Source organism: Helicoverpa zea, chromosome 14 (assembly GCF_022581195.2).
Source record: "Helicoverpa zea isolate HzStark_Cry1AcR chromosome 14, ilHelZeax1.1, whole genome shotgun sequence".
Classification (NCBI taxonomy): Eukaryota; Metazoa; Arthropoda; class Insecta; order Lepidoptera; family Noctuidae; genus Helicoverpa; species Helicoverpa zea.
Genome location: NC_061465.1, coordinates 9,111,087 through 9,132,359, shown reverse-complemented (window position 1 = coordinate 9,132,359; position 21,273 = coordinate 9,111,087). Strand labels below are relative to the sequence as shown.

Here is a 21,273-nt window from a genome sequence, read left to right as displayed (position 1 = left end):
TTGTAATCGGATCTTGTAGGTATTGTGTATGTTGTTTTTTAAATTTCCGCATTCAAATTTGCTGAAATGAAGAAAGCTGAATTTGCCTCTGGCTGAATTATTAGGTTTCCATTTTCATTTAAGGCGTCATCCTCCTGTTATATCTGCAGGGGTAATGCGGTGTGACTGCTCGTGGCATTGCAATGCTTGGCTCATTCGTCTTTCTGTAGTTTGGTGATCTTGTCATGAAAAGTTCTTTCGTTTTTCGGAAAACACGTCAATTAGTTACGAGTAGTCAGAACGCAGAAAGTCTGACAGTCAGTCTTACTAAGTGTGTCAACATAGTTGGGAAAAGGCTAGGCAGATGATGATACGTACAATGCGGTGTGGTGCGGTTGCTATAGATATGGTCACTTTCACGGCAATGTATAATATGCCATTGTACCGCAACATAATGCATCGCGAGTCATTGCCATTATACAGCTGCGAGCTGCATCTGTATTTTCCGTTGAATAAGACCCTTTTAATGAAGTTTGAGCTGTATTTAGGCTTGATTTAGGCTTGATTTTCACTGCTGGTATTATTGTTTGTCTTTTATACTCTATATTTTTCGATGGCTTCCAACGTTAGTTCCTGTTTTTGCCACAATCTATAAACAGCTTGCTCTATGGCGATTTTTTAATCTGTACTGTCAAAAAATACCTTGCAACGCGAAAGTACGTCTGCATTTCTTAATATAGTGAAAAATTGTTATAAAATTAAACAATTTCCTACTTTTTAACTGAGAAACTAACATAGATTTGCTTTTACTACAGAACTGAATAACTGTGTATTTGAAATATAATCTAGTTTGTTTGCGGAGCTCTGAACACCAAGTGTGGGACGCGTTGTGCGTCATAGATTTAACCTTATTTTGTGGTGTAATCTTTCATCATTCAGCGTAATAACAGAAACATGCCTAAAAACGGTGGCAGAATAAGAAACTTTAAGAACAATGACGCTTTTGGTAAGGGTTCTTACTTCTGAAGATTTGTTTATTTTGATACTTCAAGGCTTCCACATCGCTTTTATTATAATTCATTCTGCTCTCTTAGCTGTTCTAAACATTAAAGAGGTATGTAACCAATCAAACACATAGTTTAATTCAACCTAATTTGCAGAGCATGATGACCGAACACACACGAGTAACACACGGCGTGTTAGTTTCAAACCAAACACGCATAAAGGAAAGAACAAATGGAACAATGTTAAACTGCAGTTGGATGATGACGTGTACATGGGGGGTACTGGCGAGGGCGGCCCGCATGTCCACCGTAAAGGAGCATTTAGAGGCCGCGGAGGCAGGCTGAACTCTCCATCACCTAGAACAGGTCATGGCATGGCGAAGAAGAAGTTCATTGCAGGTGTTCTTCCCTGGTATCAAATCATCATACCTTATGGGGCCAAACACGAGAAAGATGTTATTCTGAAGACTCTTTTGAGCTACATATCACCAGACATCTTTGTGCCTCACTACTACAAGACCAATGGCAACGCAGCCGTGTTCTATGTAGATGATGTTAAACTGGCTGAGAAGCTATTCCATGCTGACAGGAAGATCACAATGTCCGATGGCTTCAAGTTAATGGTGATTGTAAGAAACTCTGTGCCCAATGTCGCTGTTGATGCTGAAATGAAGGAAAAGATGAAGCTTGCTATGGCTAAAAGATACAATGCCACGACAAAGGCCTTGGACTTGACTAAGTTCCATGCAGATCCTGGTAAGTTTAATATTTTTTGTATACTTTATTTGATTCATTGTCTTTTGCATTGTCGACAATGAAATCATGCACAGACAATAAGGAAAAATTTACTTAAAAACTTGAATGTGAAGGTGACTTTGTACATTTTACCTTATTTTACCACTACTTACCTGTTATTTAAAGAAACAGGTTTCCGGTACAGACCAATATGTATAGATCAGTACAGTGTTGACTCGTATAAAGAAGCAGGTAAATCTGCCCTTAAAGACAATTAAAATTAAACCCATATGGCCCGGTCCAGGTAGTCGGCAACGACAAGTTACAACCTGTTCTTTATAAGTGAGAGAATAGAATTTTATTGAAACATTATACCTGCGCTGATCGGTACCTACCCGTACAGATTTGTCTGTACCGGAAATCTGTTTCTTTATGTAAGCACCCTTTAACTGTAACACCTGTACATTTTCATCACTCCAAAACAAATAACATTTGTTCCAGACTTGGCAGATATATTCTGCGCCCTGTTCCGTCCAGTCATAATGCTGGCTGCTATTGATATAATTGCTGAGAACATTCCGGATCTTGAGGCATTAAACCTCAATGACAATAAACTACATGGTATTGAGCATCTGAAGATTCTCTCTTCTAAACTGAAGAACTTGAAAATTCTGTACATGGGGGATAACCGGGTAAGCTGTTATTCTAGTAATTGTTCATTATCCCATGTTATGATAAAAAGAACCTGGATAAGTTCAAATTCAAATTCAAATTCATTTATTTGCAAAAACATGTGTAGATAATATACATACATAGTGTGATGCTTATTAAAGGTGTTACATAGTCAAGTCAAGTATCAGGCTTTTTGGGTTATGTCATGGTCATACTGTTTTAACTATTAACAGCCATTCATCACAATAGATAGGTATACATACATTGTTAACCAATATGGTATAGATAGTTCAACTCAGATTTGCGCGCGGCCCTATGTGTGCGTCGGCTTATAAATATACAACTTTCATTCGTGTGACAGTGACGTCGTCCGAGCATGACGTGTTCTTATCGCTTTTTGTTATGGGTACAGTCGTTTACGAAAATGTCTAGTTCTTCACGGAGAAAATGTTTAAGGAGTCAGGTAGCGTTTCAAAAAATGAAACAACATTCAAAGCTTTTTATTATTACATTTTACAGTTTTTCATTATTTTCTCATAAGTTTTTTCAAATTGACGTTGACAGTATCTAAGAAATAAATGAGGTGAAATATCTAAGATGAATTAAATACTCCTTACATATTTTCTAGATCTCGGGGTACGCGGACAATAAATAAAAGTGTGGACTAAGAATGTAAAAAGACGTATTATCTAGTATAATAATGTAAACAAAATGTGTGGGGAATTTTAAAAAATAATATTGCTTCGCATAATGTCAACCAAAATAAGACGGAAATAATGAAACTCATAAATGAACGTTTAAGTCATATTGATGAAGGGATGTTGGGTAATACTTGTCGACATGTACAAAAGAAAAAAGAAAAATACTATAGACATTTTGACATGGAGTCAAAATTTATAATTTACCTCGGTGAGAGTAGCGAATCCGAAAATTCATCATTTGATTTTTCAAGTAGCGATTCAGAATCATTATAAATAAATAAACATTAAATTACGTAATAACTGTTTTTCTTTAAACAGCCGTAACCCCTAAATAACTGTATTTGTACCCGACTGTACCTCTTGTCACGCACACAAAGTCACTGTGTATGTACAAGGGTTACCCACACATAAGGCCGCGCGCAAGACTGAGTTGAACTTACTATATTAACACAAAACTGGGGACTTTCCTTTGATTTGTTAACTTTAGATGCCAATCTAAACTTCAGAAGGGGGGACGTTTTGGAGGCTGTCCTTTGTTTTTGACATTCAGAAAGTGCTGATTTATCAGCCTTATTTAAATAAACCTTTTTTGCGTTGGAGATTGAAACGTTGCTGCGACAATAATTTTTCTACTTCCTTCTAGATTCCATTCCTTGGTTCCCTGGAGCCTTTGAAGAACTTGCAGCTGGTGGAGCTTTACCTGAAGGGCAACCCGTTGGTGAACAGGTTTTCCGATAACGAAATCTACGTCAGGTAGTGTTATGGAGTCCATGTATTGGTTGAAACCTATTGTAATTGCATTGCATAACAGTACATACCCTTGAAATGTATTGAGGGAATAAAAGTCATGAGGCTGTAGTTTTGAGCTGAAAAAGGAGAATAAATGATTTACATTGGTTTATGGAAATCAATGTTTCAGAGATTTTCATTGCATAAATGAGACAATTTCGTATTAGCAATCCTATAATTTATTCAAACAATGGCTTAACTATACTTAACTCAATGTTCAATTTGATATGCATACTTGCATAGTCCATTCCGAATTTTTGATGATTGATATCACAGCTGGGTAAAATTGTACAGTTGTGGATTAATACAATTTTAAACACCTGTAAATAAAATAAAATACAAAAATGTTTTCGAAATGTATTGATTCAAGATTATTGTTCCACACATGTACATTTTTACCACAATATGTATAGAATTTTTGCTTGTTACTTTTTATTATATTTCAGAAGCCACAGTCACCGTTTCCCGAATCTAGAGGTATCTCTAGATCTAGGACACGGTTCCAGGTTCAATGACCTGCGAAAATGATATCTCATAACAAAATCTATATCCCACTGTAACTAAGAAACTAGAATTCAAGATGAATTTTCATGAAGATTAAAAAAAAACAACAATTTTGTTTGCTGCTGGAATGCAAGTAAAAATTTTGATTATTGTTGAAACTTAAGTCATGACTCAAAACTAAATATTTAACTTTTGCCAAATTGATTTTAATTCAAGTTTAGTCGCATAATCAGCAAGTTTATTCGCGGTCCTTTCTCGAATTCCTTGGAATTAAACAGTCTTGTGATTTTTGTTTTGACAATATTAATTTGCAGACTACAACTTCAGAGATTCTTCTCACATCAAGACCACGTTTTTATAAAGTCCACACAAGTAATGCATATTTAATTATGTTCAAGTATAAGTTAATTGAATACTCGCTATGTCTTAGTGTGAGAACTGCCTCGAATTCAACTTGTATTCTGGTTTTCAATGTACATATTATGAACTGCTTAGATACCTTATTCTTTCTATCAAGAATAAATCACCGATTGCATGTAGTATGAAGTACTAGCATCGATGTTTAGATACCTAACATTTTGAAGTACAAAGATGTTGGTACCTACTAGTGTGAAATTAAATTATTTCCAAGGTGTAAAATGTTTCTTTGACTCGTTTCACCTTGAAGATTTTTCTTGCAACCAATTTTGAAATAAATTTATAGTATACCTACATACACTATACATACTCCAATATGTGCAGTAATCATTTTTAATTATATTTATTAGCTTTTCTGAAATGCATTAAGTGTTAATGAAAAATGTCGCTTTATTTTATTATTGCTTTGGAAAATTAAATTCATATTTCTTCAAGTTAAATTATTTGAGAAGCAAAGTTTTATTTATATGTGCTTATGCTTGTAGGTACTTAAGTGATAAAATAACTGATAGTGAAATATTTGCAATGTATAAGTGACTAACATGATAACTATTAGTGATTTTATCATTGTGTAAAAATAAGCATGACTATATTAGAAACATTATTGCTTTATAAAAAGTATAGGTATTGTGAACCAGTCAAAGATACATTTTAATACATCTATTAATTTATATTGTACTTCAGTGTGCTAAGAGTATAAATAGAACAAGCTAATGCACCTTTTTTGGATACTTACAAAAATTGTTGGTACAAGTATGATTGAAATGAAGTCTCATTACCAATTGCAGTAAACACTACTTGAACCACCTTATTATAAAACGTGTACTTAAAAAAGCACCAGCTTTAGTTGAAGGTTTAAACCAACATCACAAATGAAAGTAAATGGACTAAACGTAGCACTAAAGGCGGTAATTTTTAAGACCAAATTTTATAATAAGGTAGTAAACAACTTCACTATGAATATTCTAGAAAGATGTTCTGTTTAGAATTTATGTAGGTTACACATTTTATGTAAACTTAAAAAAAAAAAGATGATTTATAACAAAGGAATGAAATTCAAAATGGAATGCTATTCTAGAATATTTTGGTAGTTAGTGAGACCAAGACCTAACTAAGTAATTTCATACTTGTACCAACACTCTGTAAAGGTGCTATAGAACTTGTTCTATTAATACTCAAAACTGAAGCTAACATGTGATGTGAGTTTCAGAGATATTGTTTCATGCCATTGCCATATTGTTTGTTGTCTCCAGCGATGTGCGGAAGAAGTTTCCCAAGCTGGTCAAATTGGTGAGTAGAACAAGTACAAAGTGGGTTCTTACAGTCAAGGGTAGAAGCAAAAGGATTATATTGCAATATATCAAAGAAAGCATCGGCACAGTGTAACCAGCTAAGAATATATTTAAACTAAAGGCTAGTTTTTCTACAGTCAACACTTTGAATGCCATCAGTCCCAGCCGTAATAGACAAACTATTGTTGGTCAGACACTTGGTGTTTAAAGTGTCATTTGTTTGTTGAAACTCAATGATCCTGAAAGTACTTTGCTTGTACCCTTACAAGTTTGTATTTTTTTTACCAACTGTTTGTGACAGGTTAGGTTTTGTTAATCAGCCAACCAGATTGACGACCTACCTGAAACCCCTGATTACCAGATAACGGTGAGATTTCGAGCCCTTGTTTGTAATGGTACCTGTGGTAAACAGTTCCGTTTTTATGCTTTTGATTTTAAAATTAAAGCCAAAATTATAATTATTATATGTGACTGTTTAACTTGGGTGTAAGCCATAACAAATAAGGGCTCTGACATATTGATCCAATACCATTAAAGAAGTGATAGTCATGCCAGTTATCTGCATTGCATTATACTAAAATTATCAACTAAAACCTTATCACGATTAGCCGAAATTCTAAGAACACATTTTCAAAAATTATGGGGTCTTAACGATACACTTTTTATTACTTAAAAATTAATGTTCAGCATTAACCGTTGAAGTTTACAAACACCATTTTACCTCCAAATGTTCTCTAGTATTTTGGTAAATTTTCATCCACAAACAAAACTAACCTCTAACACCTAACACTTAAAGTCCAAACTACCACAACACAACTTTAACCAACTTCCTACAACAGGACGGAGTGGAACTGCCCCCAGCCATCGGCTTCGATGTCCTAGAAGACGTGACCCTCCCACTACGCCAGCAATCCTTCCTCGTAGACCCGGCAGGACAAGACTTAGTACGAGAGTTCCTAACTCAGTACTTCGCTATTTATGATGCGGAGTCACGGCAGCCGTTGCTTGAAGCTTACCATGAACATGCTACTATGTCCTTGGCAGCTACGTACTTGAGTAACGATAATAGGAATGCTGCTACGCAAAGGTATGTTGGCATGGTATTGAAAAATAGCATGATGATGGTAGATGTTGTAACAAGTTGTGTTTATTTTGTGGATGTTATATTTGATGAAGAATACGTGTAACAATCTGGCAAGATGCTCTCTGAAGTTTTTACTATTTATCTGTTGTATTTATTAATGACTAGCCGTTTTCCCGCGGTTTCACCCGCATCCCATGGGAGCTACTGCCCACACCGGGATAAAATATGGCCTATGTTACTCGCAGATAATATAGCTTTCTAATGGTGGAAGAATATTTAAAATCGGTCCAGTAGTTTTTGAGTTTATCCATTACAACCAAACAAACAAAGTTTTTCTCTTTATAATATTAGTATAGATTTATATGCATGTGATTAGGTTTGCTTATATACATTTATTGATATTCTCTGACTGAAAACGCTGGTACTATGCTACAACCAGATAGCTGGAAGCGACCCCTACATGGCCAGGAAAAAGCAGATGATAAATTTATTGATGTTCTCTCTCTCTCACTGGTCATACAAATCAGACATTTTAAAATGATAGTACAAAGTAACAATCGCCCTATTCTTAATAAACCAAAAACAACGTAATTTCCGTTCCAGATTAAACTCCTATATAACAAACAGTCGCAATATCCTGCGTATAACGGAACGCGAGTCTCGGCGACGTTACCTGCGCACGGGCAGACTGCAAGTCGTGTCATTCCTGTCTGACCTACCGAAGACAGCGCACGATTTGATGGGATTCGCTGTTGATTTACTTGTTTTTACTGTAAGTAGTTTTCGATAGTAATTTTATGTCTCATATATTTCTAAATCATAGTAATTTAGCCGTCTATATTCCGCATTTCCAATGGATCTAGTTTTTATAAAAATAATGTACATACAATAAAAACCATGAGGTCAACTTGTTAAAGAATTTCAAATGTTGAGATGAGTGTTGGGTTTATTCTTTGGAGAAATAAAATCAACCTCTTTTTATGCTGTAGGTACTAGCTGTTCACCGCGGTTTCACCCGCGTCCCGGAGGAACTTCTTCTCAAACTTCTTATAAAATATAGCCTATGTTACTCGGTGATAGTCTAGCTATTCAATAGTGAAAGATTTTTTCAAATCAGCTCAGGAGTTTCGCAGCCTTTATGGCCTAAACAAGCACAAAAAAATAATATCTATATTTCTCCTTCTTATTTCCTGTAAGTTTCTAAATTCCTTTTCTCCCCCACAGCCATCAATAATAGTGCTAACAATGAACGGAGTCTACAAAGAGACGAATACCAACGGCAACCCGACGCGCTCCTTCCATCGCACGTTCGTGATCGTGCCCAATGCTGGAGGCGGGTTCTGCATCATCAACGATATGCTGTTTGTCACTAATACTACTAAGGAACAGGTAAGGTTTTCATTTGTAAGGATTTATATAGGATTAGCTGTTTTCCCGCGGTTTTTACCCGACAGATCTACTTCACTTACACAGATGGGGATAAAAAATCCTATGTTCTTCTCTTAGTTCTTCTTCCACGATTGGATCCAATACATAACCTAAGTTTATCTCCTAAAAATATTTATTGACACAGATTTTTGTACTAAAGCGTTGTTGAGGGAATGCAGAAACATTCTGAAATAAAAGAGAAATTAAAATGTTTGTAAACTGAGTTAATTCAGCTCAGTAAAATCATATTTCTATACAAACCCTAAAGGGATTTTAAGAACTAATGCTCTGCAATAGAGCAACTAATTCCCAGCTTCAATGTCCTACAAGTATAATTTGTAGCAGTAAAGAAAACACCACAAATATGTATATCAATTTATTTTTCCACAATACAGGAAGAGAAAGCCTTCTCAACGGGTGTAACAGTAGAACCCACTCCGGCCCCTGTTGCGCCCGCTCCGGTCGCCATGGCTCAGCCGTCACCCGACGACGCGCAGAAAATGATGCTCAATATGCTGAGCCAACAGACTGGCATGAATGATCATTGGAGCATCAAGTAAGTTTTACCTGTAAAGAATATTATGGTTATTGGTATAGGAAAAAATATAGTATATAAACAGGATTTGATGAGAAAAATTAAATTGACAAACCTTGTAAAATAGCCAAAGCTTGTAAAATAGCATTGAAATCTTGTCGTGGTATTCGAATTTTAAATGGCTGTAGGAAGATCCTAACAGCGATGATTATAATCATCAGATCTCAGACAAATAATTATTTGTCTTGTCCTTATTTTGTCCTTTCCAATAGCAGACTGTTGGCCATTATCAATTTTATAGGACTGCTCAAACACCATTCTGTCTTGGTCATAAACTTATGTAACATAGAGTATTTTAAGATTTGTCAAAAGTCAATGTTTTTACACTTAAAAGACGTTTTATTTACAAGGCTTGTTTCTTTCCAGCTGCCTACAACAAACGGGATGGGATTTCCAACGAGCCTTATTTGTCTTCAACCAACTAAACTCAGAAGGGAAAATACCCCCTGAAGCGTTCGTCAAGTGAACGTAAAACTTTCAAAATAAGGCTGTGTCAGTGTACATATTAGTTACGGAAAATAAATAACTATTTTTTTAGTTAAATGACTCTTGTCGACTAGTTTATTATTATTATCTATGGATAAGTGAAAGGAGTTTTTTATGCACACTGAGTCTATGGAATGTGGAGATGCAGCGATATGATTTATTACTATAATAGAGAATTAGAAAACGAGAATGATGTTGAAGATAAACAGAAAATCGCGCTGAAGATACAAAGATACAGATTAAATAATATCTTCAATGTTTGGAAATCAAAATCAAACTGCACCAGAAAACAACTCAACTGCAACAATTGATGCTCAATCAAGAAACAAGGATGATATCGTGAAAATACTGGACAAGATAACTTATAGAATAAATTAATTGAAATATTCACTATCAACTTACTTATATGCTTTGTAAGTACATAATATGCAATAAGATATTATGCAATAAGATATTTAACAATATACAAGAAGAAATCACAATAGTTCAACGAGAATCTATATTTTTTTCTTCGTTATGAAGGCGCTCAACTGATGCTAAGAATGTTCACAAAATATTGATTTGTAGATGACAAAGAATTTCCTAGAAACCCATTCACTCGTCGAAGCTTATCCAGGCATAAGTATGAATGCCGGATTATACTATCCCAATATGCATTGAGGATCAGAAATATCTTCAAGAAATCACCATTCATAGTATTATTATTGGTGATTGGAGTTTGCACAACGATTTAAAAACTTTGTCAAAAATACCTGGCATCAGCTCAGTTGATAATAACTACATTAGAAGTTGTTATTGGAAGATTTCGGCGCCGAAGAATCTTTTTTTTTTTTCTTCATTTGTATAGTCAAACAGTTGAAATAGTTTTAGTCTAAAAAAAAGCTGACAAAAAAGAAACAAGCATACAAAAAAAAAAAAAAACAATTACTTATGTAACTGTATCGAGTATATTTGTTTGATGATTCACTGTAAAAATAATTTATGTTTAATTCGATAGAGGTGCGATGCGATTTTTATACGTTTTTTTTCTTACTTTTTAATATCAATCATTTCAATAATTTTAAACGTATGCCGTTCCATCGCACGACTATCTAAACAACAGATTTTCATTTCATCAAAAGAGGATTTATTTTATTGACATAGTAGTTCCTTGCTGCATCTTAAGCATTATAGAATATTTTGCCTTATATAAAATATAGAAATTATATTTCCTGTAATATAAAAAATAGTTTTTAGATATAATACATTATCAGTTTCTTTTCTGCATTTTTTGATTCTGTATTATGTCTACAATATTTTTCTGTGTATTCATAAACCATTACTCTATAAATAATTATATTTGTATTAAAAAAAAGAACTTAATTGTATGCAATGCTATTTCAACTCCGAAATAGTGGAAAAAGGATGATAAAATTTATAATTTGAATTCATTTTGTTATTTGTAAATAGTAGTTTTTTATTTTAATTGTATTTTCGTTTGGGGTTTGTTTGGGCTGCAGTGTATGGATGTGAAGGCGAAGTTCCTCAAGGACCGGTCGGTTTTCAGTGCTTGAAGTACAAAGCTGGGATGGTGTGAAACCAGACAGTTATATTCATATTGCGCGAGTCAGTGGACCGTGCATACTGCGGCGGAACCCCTTGACTTAATGTTATTGTGGGCTAGTCGCAGCGTATGTGAATACTTTTTTTTACAAAGAAATCTGATAGCACTTTTTTACTTGGCCGTGAAGTTTGTGGACAGCCAGAATCCTGCTGTGGCGTCGGGCGGGGCTTAGGGCTTATGTTAGGAGCTAACATTAAGACTGTTACTGAAGTAAATAAATCTTTCATTTTGGATCGTATTTTGGGTTTTATTTAAATTCTTAGCCCTGAATTATAAGGTCTAGCCTATAGTTGAAATAATGACGAGGGAAAGTCAAGAATATAAGCAGCATGCTACTAAACTATGTATGAACCATACATCTAGTAAACAAAAATCTTTATTTCTTTCATACTCCGAACTTATAACGCCTACTATTTATTTAATTTTTGAAAATATTTTTGATTCGCCCTTGGTGGTCATTGGAAGACAATTTTTTTTTGGAATCGGTCTTATGTACAGTAGGTAAGTCTTTGAACATCGATTAGAGTCGGTAGAAGTATATTTCCAACAATATTTTGGAACGTAATAAGTAGTATGGGTACCTATTTCAAAATACCTATTTTGGTTATTCTACGTAAATACCTACAGGATACAGTTCTTCCCCGCCTATTCGTTATCAGTTAACATTGTTCGCCTTAGGTATATATATATATACCACTAATTAATTAAACATTTGTTCGTTATACGTGACGTAGGCAACACAGTTATTTTAAAATACCAGGAATCAAATGAAGGTAGATACCTTGAGCCGTGAGCCAACAATTTGATTAGGCAGATGGGTTAAGGAAACCCCCGAAGAGATGTTTCTCCCTAAAAGGCAAAAAATGAACATACATATAAGTACTCAGAAACCAAATGGACTGAAAAAGAAATACATGTTGTCTAGACGAAATGTTTTTTACACGCTTTTTATTAGCTTCACCTGTATGTTTGTAGGTTTGTAACCGACTTCTTTGGGCGCGATTTTGACCCACTTTAAACGGCCAGATTTCGTTCAAACTTTGTAGATTTATTGAGGACCGATGACAATACACTAATTTGATAAAATTATTCCATTTTTAACCGACTTCCCAAAAAGGAGGAGGTTACACATACACATCGATTACTCCGAGGTTTATAGACCGATTTACGTGATTCTTTTTTTGTTCGACTCGGAATAGCTGCCAGTTGGTCCCATAGTCATCAGATCAGGATCTGATGATACCCTGAGAAATACCCTGAGAAACCCTGAGAAATCGAGGGCAACCTTCGAAAGTTGTAGGCATACATAGGATAAAAACTTGACACTCAGGTGTACGCCTAAAAGCACTATTCAACTGTGAAGATTTGGAGCTGACCTGATGATGGAGACCAGAGAGGGTCGAGGGAACTCGACAACTGAATATGTAAACTACCTCGTGTTTGGGCTTAAATTATTTGTATTGACAAGACCTTTGCAACAGTGAAGGTTTGGAGCTGACCTGATGATGGAGACCAGAGAAAGTCGAGGGAACTCGACAACTGAATATGTAAACTACCTCGTGTTTGGGCTTAAATTATTTGTATTGACAAGACCTTTGCAACAGTGAAGGTTTGGAGCTGACCTGATGATGGAGACCAGAGAAAGTCGAGGGAACTCGACAACTGAATATGGAAACTACCTCGTGTTTGGGCTTAAATTATTTGTATTGACAAGACCTATGCAACAGTGAAGGTTGGGAGCTGACCTGATGATGGAGACCAGAGAAAGTCGAGGGAACTCGACAACTGAATATGTAAAATACCTCGTTTGGACTTATATTCTTTGTATTGATGAGAACTTCCCACTTGTATGGATAGTGACAACTATTCGTATCACTGAAAAGCTTTAAATAAAAAACTTTTTTACAAAAAAATTAAACCGGCTTCCCAAAACACTAAAAAGCAAAAAAAATACTAATTTTAGGTACATCGGCCTAGAAGTCGGTGGCAAAATTAACTTAGTACGAGTAACATCCATTAGACACCGACTTGTAGGCTTTTCAATTTGCAAAATATGATTTTTGCTAATTTATATAATTTTTATCTATAAGGTAAGAAAATTAATTAAAATTTTCTATAATTTTTCTCTACAGTCGATAAGGCAGGACTCGATGTTAATTTTTATTTCCAATAATTATCTTTAGCCGTTTTCTCTAATATTGACAAATTTTATACTAAAGAGAATTTTAATTCTACAAAACAAATAATAGTTTTAAAACAAACTAAAAACTAGAAAATAAATAATAGTTAAAAAAAACTAAAAAACACGCTTTTTATAGAAAACCGAACTAACAAATAGAAAATAAATTTTAATGAATTTTAATTAAGAAAATAGTGTTAAAAATTTCAATGAATATAAATTAATAATAGAGTGAATACAAAAAAAAATATTTAAAAAAAGCGTGGGGTGCTTTTTAAGGTATTATCGAAATGAAAATCACTCTACTCATATCTGTCAATAAAATATTTATAACTATTGACACCATGCACCCCACGCTTTTTTTAAATATTTTTTTTTGTATTCACTCTATTATTAATTTATATTCATTGAAATTTTTAACACTATTTTCTTAATTTAAATTCATTAAAATTTATTTTCTATTTGTTAGTTCGGTTTTCTATAAAAAGCGTGTTTTTTAGTTTTTTTTAACTATTATTTTTTATAAGTAGGTACGATCACAACGTTCTGATGATACAGTGTTAACTTTAATATAATGTTAACAACTGCTAGACGTTGATACCTAATTACCTCAACTTTTGAATGACGCGCGTTCTTATCATTTCGGCTAACGTAAACAATTACCTAAATTGTAGTGTTCCTAAGATTTTGATAGTAAGCCGATCGAGTTAAATGACGTTTATCACTTAATTTTGTTCTAAAATTATTCAAACAAACAGCAAAACAAAAGAAAACAGCATCGGCGCAGAGAACGGAGTTGTTAAAAATATTGGGAAAACAGGCTAGATTTCTGCTCTTTCTCAGCGCTGCACCCTGCTTTTGGGGAAACACATAACTTTTTTCACTACTCAGCCCCCTCTCCGATCCCCTCGAAATAGATGTACAGAATTGCTACCTAATTGTTACCACCTACCATTAGTTGCTACCAATTGCTAATCTCGGGACTTTGAAGATAATTAGTTTATAAAGGTGACAGGTATCATATCTACAGGTTCTGATATCAGAGTGGATGTCACTTTTTCCAGTGTGAAGAAACGGCGCAAAAGTACCTATTGAGTTTTTTTTTTTCAGCCAGAGTTGCTACCTAATTCCTACCTTCCAGCATAAAATTTTGGACCACTCCGACTCTCCGCTCTGCTACGCTGCGTCTTAATGGAACCGCGCCATTGGCTATTCATGAAAAGAGGTAGGTGTTTCCACTGAAGCAGAGCGCAAGTTTTTAATTTAAAGATACGTAATTAAAATATCTCGTAGCCTTTTCATAGGTTCTTGCTCGAATTTTAGGTCAAAAATAGTAAACATCACGTCATATTGTGATAAAAAATATTTAGGTTTAGCTAATATGACCGACATAAAATTAGTGGCAACGTCAAATAATGCAAGGTCGGTAAAAATTTAATGTCCTAGTAGATTGCCTACCATCATCATCCTCCGAGCCTTTTCCCAACTATGTTGGGGTCGGCTAGTAGATTGCCTACCGAATTCAGGAATTATAGCGATTTTAGAAAGCCATGGATTTGCCGTTATGTGCTGAGAAACTAGTGAATGAGGTAAGTAAAAGCAAGTATTCAACCTTTTGCAAGACCCAATAGGTGGGTTAAGTTTAAACCGTTAATAATTTTAATTCTTATTTAATTTTATGCACAAGGTGTTCCAATATTTTTTACAGTTTTGGTGCAATGGGAATAAATAAAGGTATAGTGCCGTAAATACTTACAATAAAACCAGCTTTAAGGGTGACCATCACACAATTTTCCGCCAGTTTTGCGTAAGCACTGACGTACATAGACCGGTGGGTGTGCTCGCCTGTAATTACCACTTCTGGCGGTTTACAGGGCTGACCATTATTGGCGAAATGTTTTTTTTTTCCACGTATTTTTCTCTTTATCTGTACCTAGGACCTGCAGTGGGCACATTGTCAATACCCTGGCCAGTTTGCACTTTGGCTGCGGAAAGGTATAAATGATCAAAATTGTCTACTGAGTAGCCAATTAATTGGCTGTAAGAATTGACAAGTTAGATTTTTCGGATGAAGTAGTGAAAACTTGCACTACAGCACTAAGTAGGATATTAAATGCTTTGCACGGATATGGGCAGCAGCATCTTCAAAACTGAAAAATTACACAACTGCGCTCACCAACTCGCATGTCTAACGTGGTGAGCATGGCCAAATCCTCCCAGAATGTGGAGGAGGCTTTTGTAAAGCAGTGGAATTTTTTAGACTGACGCAGTGTCGGATCTACCGTTGTGCCTTATACACTCCCACTATGAACTCCCTTGTGTACTCTTTTATAGATATACTACCCTTTTGTACCCCTCATTGGGTACCTACCTACTCTTCTATTCACTCACGCATGTACTCCCCTTATTTAACTAAAATACCTATGTACTCTCCTTATAAACTCTTATGCAAGTACTTTTCCAATTCACACCTTTATGTTCTCTCCCCATATACTCCCTCATGTTCTCCCCTTGTGTACCTACTATCCCTATGTAGGTACTTATCTTAATTTGAATACATATTATTTCCACATCAGATGGATGTGCCCAGTATTGTTAAACATTATTTATATTGAAAATAAAGAAACGAACGAGGCTGATGCTGAATGTCATTGAAATTCAATAATTCAATGAATGATGCCCAATTAATAGAAGCCATAGAAAAGATCATTCAAATATTTATTTTTCCAAGCGGTAATTTTTTGATAGAAATAACAAACACGAATTTTTAAATGAAATATTGCGTCATTTGCAAAATACGCGCCATTTTCTCCCGTCAGGCGTTCTGTTATCTTTATTTATTTATTATCTTTGTTAGGTAAATGCAAATATACAATGCTATGTAAATATTGTAAATGAATAAAACCTGTTATGATATCTGAAATGTTTTTAAGTGGTTGTTACTGAGTTGGTTGATCTGGGATGTTACATGATATCAGATTTTAATTTGCTCTGTAAAGGCTCATGATGTATATTCGTTACATATTAAAAAAACTTTGCATTACATCTATTTAACTGTGTATCAATTTGTTAAACTACCAAAAATGTACTCAGTAAGTATAGGAACAAAGAAAGTTCGAAACTATTTAGGTACATTCCGAAATCAATACCTATTTGATAACCCTATCGGTAAAAAGAGAGAGGTTGAGGAATATTTTATTGTTTCTTCAAGTCATGGGTATTCCCTATTTCAAAAGTTTACAGGAAATATGTTATTGGCCACGTAATATGCTACGCTTTGCCCGCGGCTTCGGCTGCGGTTTTACAAGTACTACGACCTTTCATAAACGCCATACACCACAATACCATACCTACGTCAGAGTAAACAAAAAATATAGAAAAAATACGTTGGTAGGTACCTGCGTAAGATTTCTATAAATACGCAAAAACAACACGCTTTAATCTGAGATTAATAAATTAATAGTAATTTGTCACTGTCAAACCAATGAGGTCAATCTTTTGTTCCAAGATTTTTTTAAAGTTATGTTGTTCAAAATAAAAACTAATATGCTGGTCAGCACGTAGGGAACTGATTTCAGGACTCAGGAGACCCATTGTGCAGCGGTAGAATTTTTCAGTTTGCAAAATATCGTAGGTATTCAAAATAATATGATTCTTTCTCTCTCTTGCTAACTGGCTGGTTTTCCGGAATTCGGAATAATCTTATCGAGAAAAAGCATCTGCCTAACTTCGGGATACCAAAGTGAAAAATACATAATTATCCTGTAGTATTTTTGAAGAAGATAAAGTAAAAATAGGATTAGGTTGTACGTATTAGAACTAGCACATGACGGTTGAGGCTTAGGTATTATAACTAAGCACACCATGAGACAGCTAATTACAAGCAAGCAACAAAGCTTCACATTTATAATTCAGTTCCTCATTTGACGAGACAATCACAAGATAAACTAGACTAAGTTCAATATTACCTCAATACCTAGGCGCAAGATAAAAGTGTCATCGCGTCTCGAAAATTATCTTTCACAAACAATAGTGCTCATACGCACGCGATGACGGAAGATTTCTTACTTCCCATGATCTAATGAGTTTATTAGCTTGTGACCTGAATTCTATGTCTATGTAAGCTATGCCATTAGGTACATTATGTAGGTACTAGGAAAGCAGCGCAAGTGTGGGACAATAACCGGAGTTTGAAAAACAAAAGACGATATCAGGTAATGGCTTAAAAATATACCTAATGCGTTGCTTTTTGCTACTAAAATGCGTCATAATTCTATTTTCAAAATTGAAATTAATAAGATTGAGACGTGATTAAAACCTAGTTGTATCATTTAACTACAACGATAACCAAACCATAACCAACAGTATCTGTAATCGCCGTCCATTGGTCTAATCGGAGATTTGACAAATGAAAATGATTAGGTTATAGTTAGAGTTAAATAGTACAACGTAAGACTGAAATTAACGATAAATAATTGAGATTTAAAAACCAGGACTCAAAAGAATCAAATGCTTTTTTTGTACCTCTCTAGCAATATCCTCATTCAGTTGTTTCGTTCCTGGCACTAATTGAAACTCCGGGCAAAGGAAATTCTTGGTATTTGGTAGCTGAAAAGGTGTTCGTGGGAAAACCTAACACGGTGATAAATCAGGGTATCGAATCGTACAAGTCATTTGCATTGACTTTGTAGCTCTTTCCCTATTTCCTGTTAAATAGTTAGGTATCGTGCGTGTTAAGATGATGTCCGTATAATGATTGAGGAAAGTAGCGATTATTACCTACCAGCCATTCATCTATCTATCTATACTAATATTATAAAACTGAAGAGTATGTTTCTTTGATTACGTTAAACTCATTAACTATAATCGATCTGAAAATGTATTTTATTGTGAGCTATCCCACTCGTCGAGGAAGGCTATTCTATACACTAATTTGAATACGGGTGCGTTTAGATTCAACGGGACGCGGGGGAAACCGCTCGCGTAATAAATCTGATGCAACACACCACACACACTAATATTATAAAGAGGAAATATTTGTATTTTTGTTTTTTTTTTTTTTTTTTTTTTTTTGTAATGGATAAACTCAAAAATACTGAACCGATTTTTAAAACTCTTTCAGCAGCAAGCAACATTATCTGCGAGTAACAAAGATTAAATATTTTACCCGGTACGGGCCTTAGTGCCCACGGGACGCGGGTGAACCCGCGGGAAAACGGCTAGTATTCTTTAAGTAATATTTTTTTAAAAGTTAATGGTTTCCAAGAAGGACTTTCGACGTGTTATCCATCAAGATGGGACCAGGAATCTTCATGACGTCAATAGCAATTGATTTGACGAATGTGCGGTAAAAAGTTTTATACACTTACGTAGTCAGATTACTCATTTATCTTACCTTGAGTATTTTCAAGGCTTTTATTTGTTTAGTGTTTATTTATTTGTTGTTGTAACCACTTTAGAACAAATACTAATTAAGCCCCTTACCGTTGTGGTGGTAATAATTTAATGAGCAACTGGAAAATAGGTTTAATATATTTTTCATAACTGTCGGGTATTGGGTTTTCCCGAATAGGAAATAGTGTTAGGATAATACCATCACACTTATACCGTAGCTATGGGATATTACATGTACTTGTAAAGAACCGAATAGCACATCGTTAGATTTTATTCTGCATATCGTAGACTTTGGGTTTTCCGCTTTAATTATTCCAAGAATCATTCAAAAATTTCATCAAATTGTAATTTGACCATCAAAATATTTCGACTGCGTCAGTTAGTTCAATCCGAACTTATAGAAACATATTTATCCTTATTTTAGTAACATCTGTTAAGTTATTTTCCTCTGACTGGTTTAAAAAAAATAAGCGTTTTTATATTTGTGAAGTAACATGTTGTACTTGATTCATTTTTCACGGCTGACGAGCGAGTCATCGACCGTGGCTTACCGTGCTGCGGGGAAAATAACCCCATAATAATGTTGTTTTGCCATCTTATAAAATACCTACTTTACATATAAATATTTAAATAGAATTTGAAGCCTTAAAAATCAGAATAAACCAGAATAAACTAAACATAAATTAATTCTGTTTAGCGCTTTTAATTTTAGCAAGATGCGTTAATTAAGGATTAAAGTTTTTGCCTGGCCGTCCATTGCTTTAGACATAGACTTTTTTCAAAACGATTTTTTTTGGAAGCGTATTGGCTGTCTCTGCATAGGCATTGGTCTTTGGCTGCACAAGCAATTAAAAGTATAACAAAACTTTACACGCCCAGCATGTTTTCAATAAGTAGGTACAGGTCAAGTACAGGTGGTACACTTGTCATTAATAAAATGATAAAAAATACATATTCATGCATACATGAGTAAATATCAATGTCAGTTTTTTTCGGGAACAAATATAATGACCACCATAAAATGCTTTGATACCCTAAGTTTTGCAACCAGAAATATCTACTGAACACCAGAAAAATAAAGTCTAAAAATGTAATAGTACCAGCTATTTTAGTCACGACTTCACTTTAAATTGTATTCGACCACCAAATTTAGTAAATGATCACCAACTCTTGACGACCAAATTAATGTATTATTTTTGCCTAAATAAGTCACTGTGATTGCCATAAAATGTAGGCTTATTACCAAATAAAGTATTATGATGCCATATTAAGTTATGTGTCCGGCTTGCAATGCATGCGTGAGTGTCAGTATGACGAGTGACAGGGGAAAATGGAAGAAAATGACATATTGCGCCGACGCCAAGTAAAATTGGGAACAGGGCAGGAGAAAGAAGAAGAAGAATGTGTTTCTCAATACACTCTTATCGCACTGTTTAGAGGCATGCAATAGACAATTTTCCACGCTAGTGCAGGAAAAGGGTCCCCAAAATGTTATTACATTTATTTTATCAGGCCGAACTTATTTTTTGGAGTCAGTTTACTTAAACAGGATAGCAAGATGTAAAAACTTTTTTGATGATCATTTACTACTTTTGGTGATCATTTACTACTTTTGGGATAACAATGATTTTTTTGGACTCATTTTGCTTAAATAGGATAGCAGAATTTAAAAACTTTGGTTATAATCTTACTTTAAAATGGTGGTTTAATTTTGGTGATCATTTACTATTTTTGGCTTACGCATGATTTATTTTGGAGTAATTTCACTTAAATAGGATAGCAAAGTGTTAAAACTTTGGTGATAGTTTTACATTAAAATGCGAGTTTCATTTTGGTGATCATTTACTATTTTTGTCTGCTGTTTGTTACTATATCTGGTGATCAGTTAAACATAAGCCGTTTTTTTCTCACACAAATATAAATACAGTTATCTAATTGAGACCAATTTTGAACGCCGAACCTTGCCGAACTTTGAGTTATAACTGTATTCCAAATTCAAAATCCGACCGAGCCGTTTCACACAGGTTCCGATTTGTTGCGATAGATTTTTACATTAATTAAATCTTTGTGATGAATTAGTACTTTATTATTTTAATTTCTACTTAAATGTTATTCAATTCCATTTTCAAAATAAGAATGAATGAACCTTTGAGATTTGTAGTAGTTTTTATATTCGCATCTGAGTGCAATGTCTAAGAAATGCTTTAATTTATGAATTAATGGAAACAAAACAAAGTGAACTGACCTAGAAATTATGCGAAGCTTTAGATCGTCGACACGGTTCGTTTAATATTTATACGTTCCATCAACGTCAGTGAACTCGTGTGTGCCCGCCTTTACCCGCTTTTCCCTCGGTGCATTATCTAGATTCACTTATCTGAGCTGCTCGCACCGCGAATGTGTTCAAGTTG

General features: G+C 34.6%; 1 protein-coding gene across 1 annotated transcript; it reads left to right on the top strand.

Annotated features, from left to right (window-relative positions):
- The first annotated feature begins 653 nt into the window (after window positions 1–653).
- LOC124636246 (nuclear RNA export factor 1) lies at window positions 654–11,527 on the top strand. Its single transcript, XM_047172235.1, has 10 exons — window positions 654–985; window positions 1,140–1,739; window positions 2,220–2,410; window positions 3,735–3,844; window positions 6,055–6,091; window positions 6,933–7,180; window positions 7,781–7,949; window positions 8,402–8,566; window positions 9,001–9,161; window positions 9,567–11,527. Exons 1-10 carry the CDS (start codon window positions 934–936, stop codon window positions 9,664–9,666), a joined length of 1,833 nt encoding a protein of 610 aa, XP_047028191.1. The 5' UTR covers window positions 654–933; the 3' UTR covers window positions 9,667–11,527.
- The last annotated feature ends 9,746 nt before the right edge of the window (window positions 11,528–21,273 follow it).

Bases quoted from the DNA above. Each gene is read 5' to 3' on its own strand.
- LOC124636246 (XM_047172235.1), top strand. From the start codon at position 934: ATGCCTAAAAACGGTGGCAGAATAAGAAACTTTAAGAACAATGACGCT. The intron at 986-1,139 runs GTAAGGGTTCTT...CCTAATTTGCAG, and splicing joins TAAGAACAATGACGCTTTTG to AGCATGATGACCGAACACAC. The intron at 7,950-8,401 runs GTAAGTAGTTTT...TCTCCCCCACAG, and splicing joins TTGATTTACTTGTTTTTACT to CCATCAATAATAGTGCTAAC.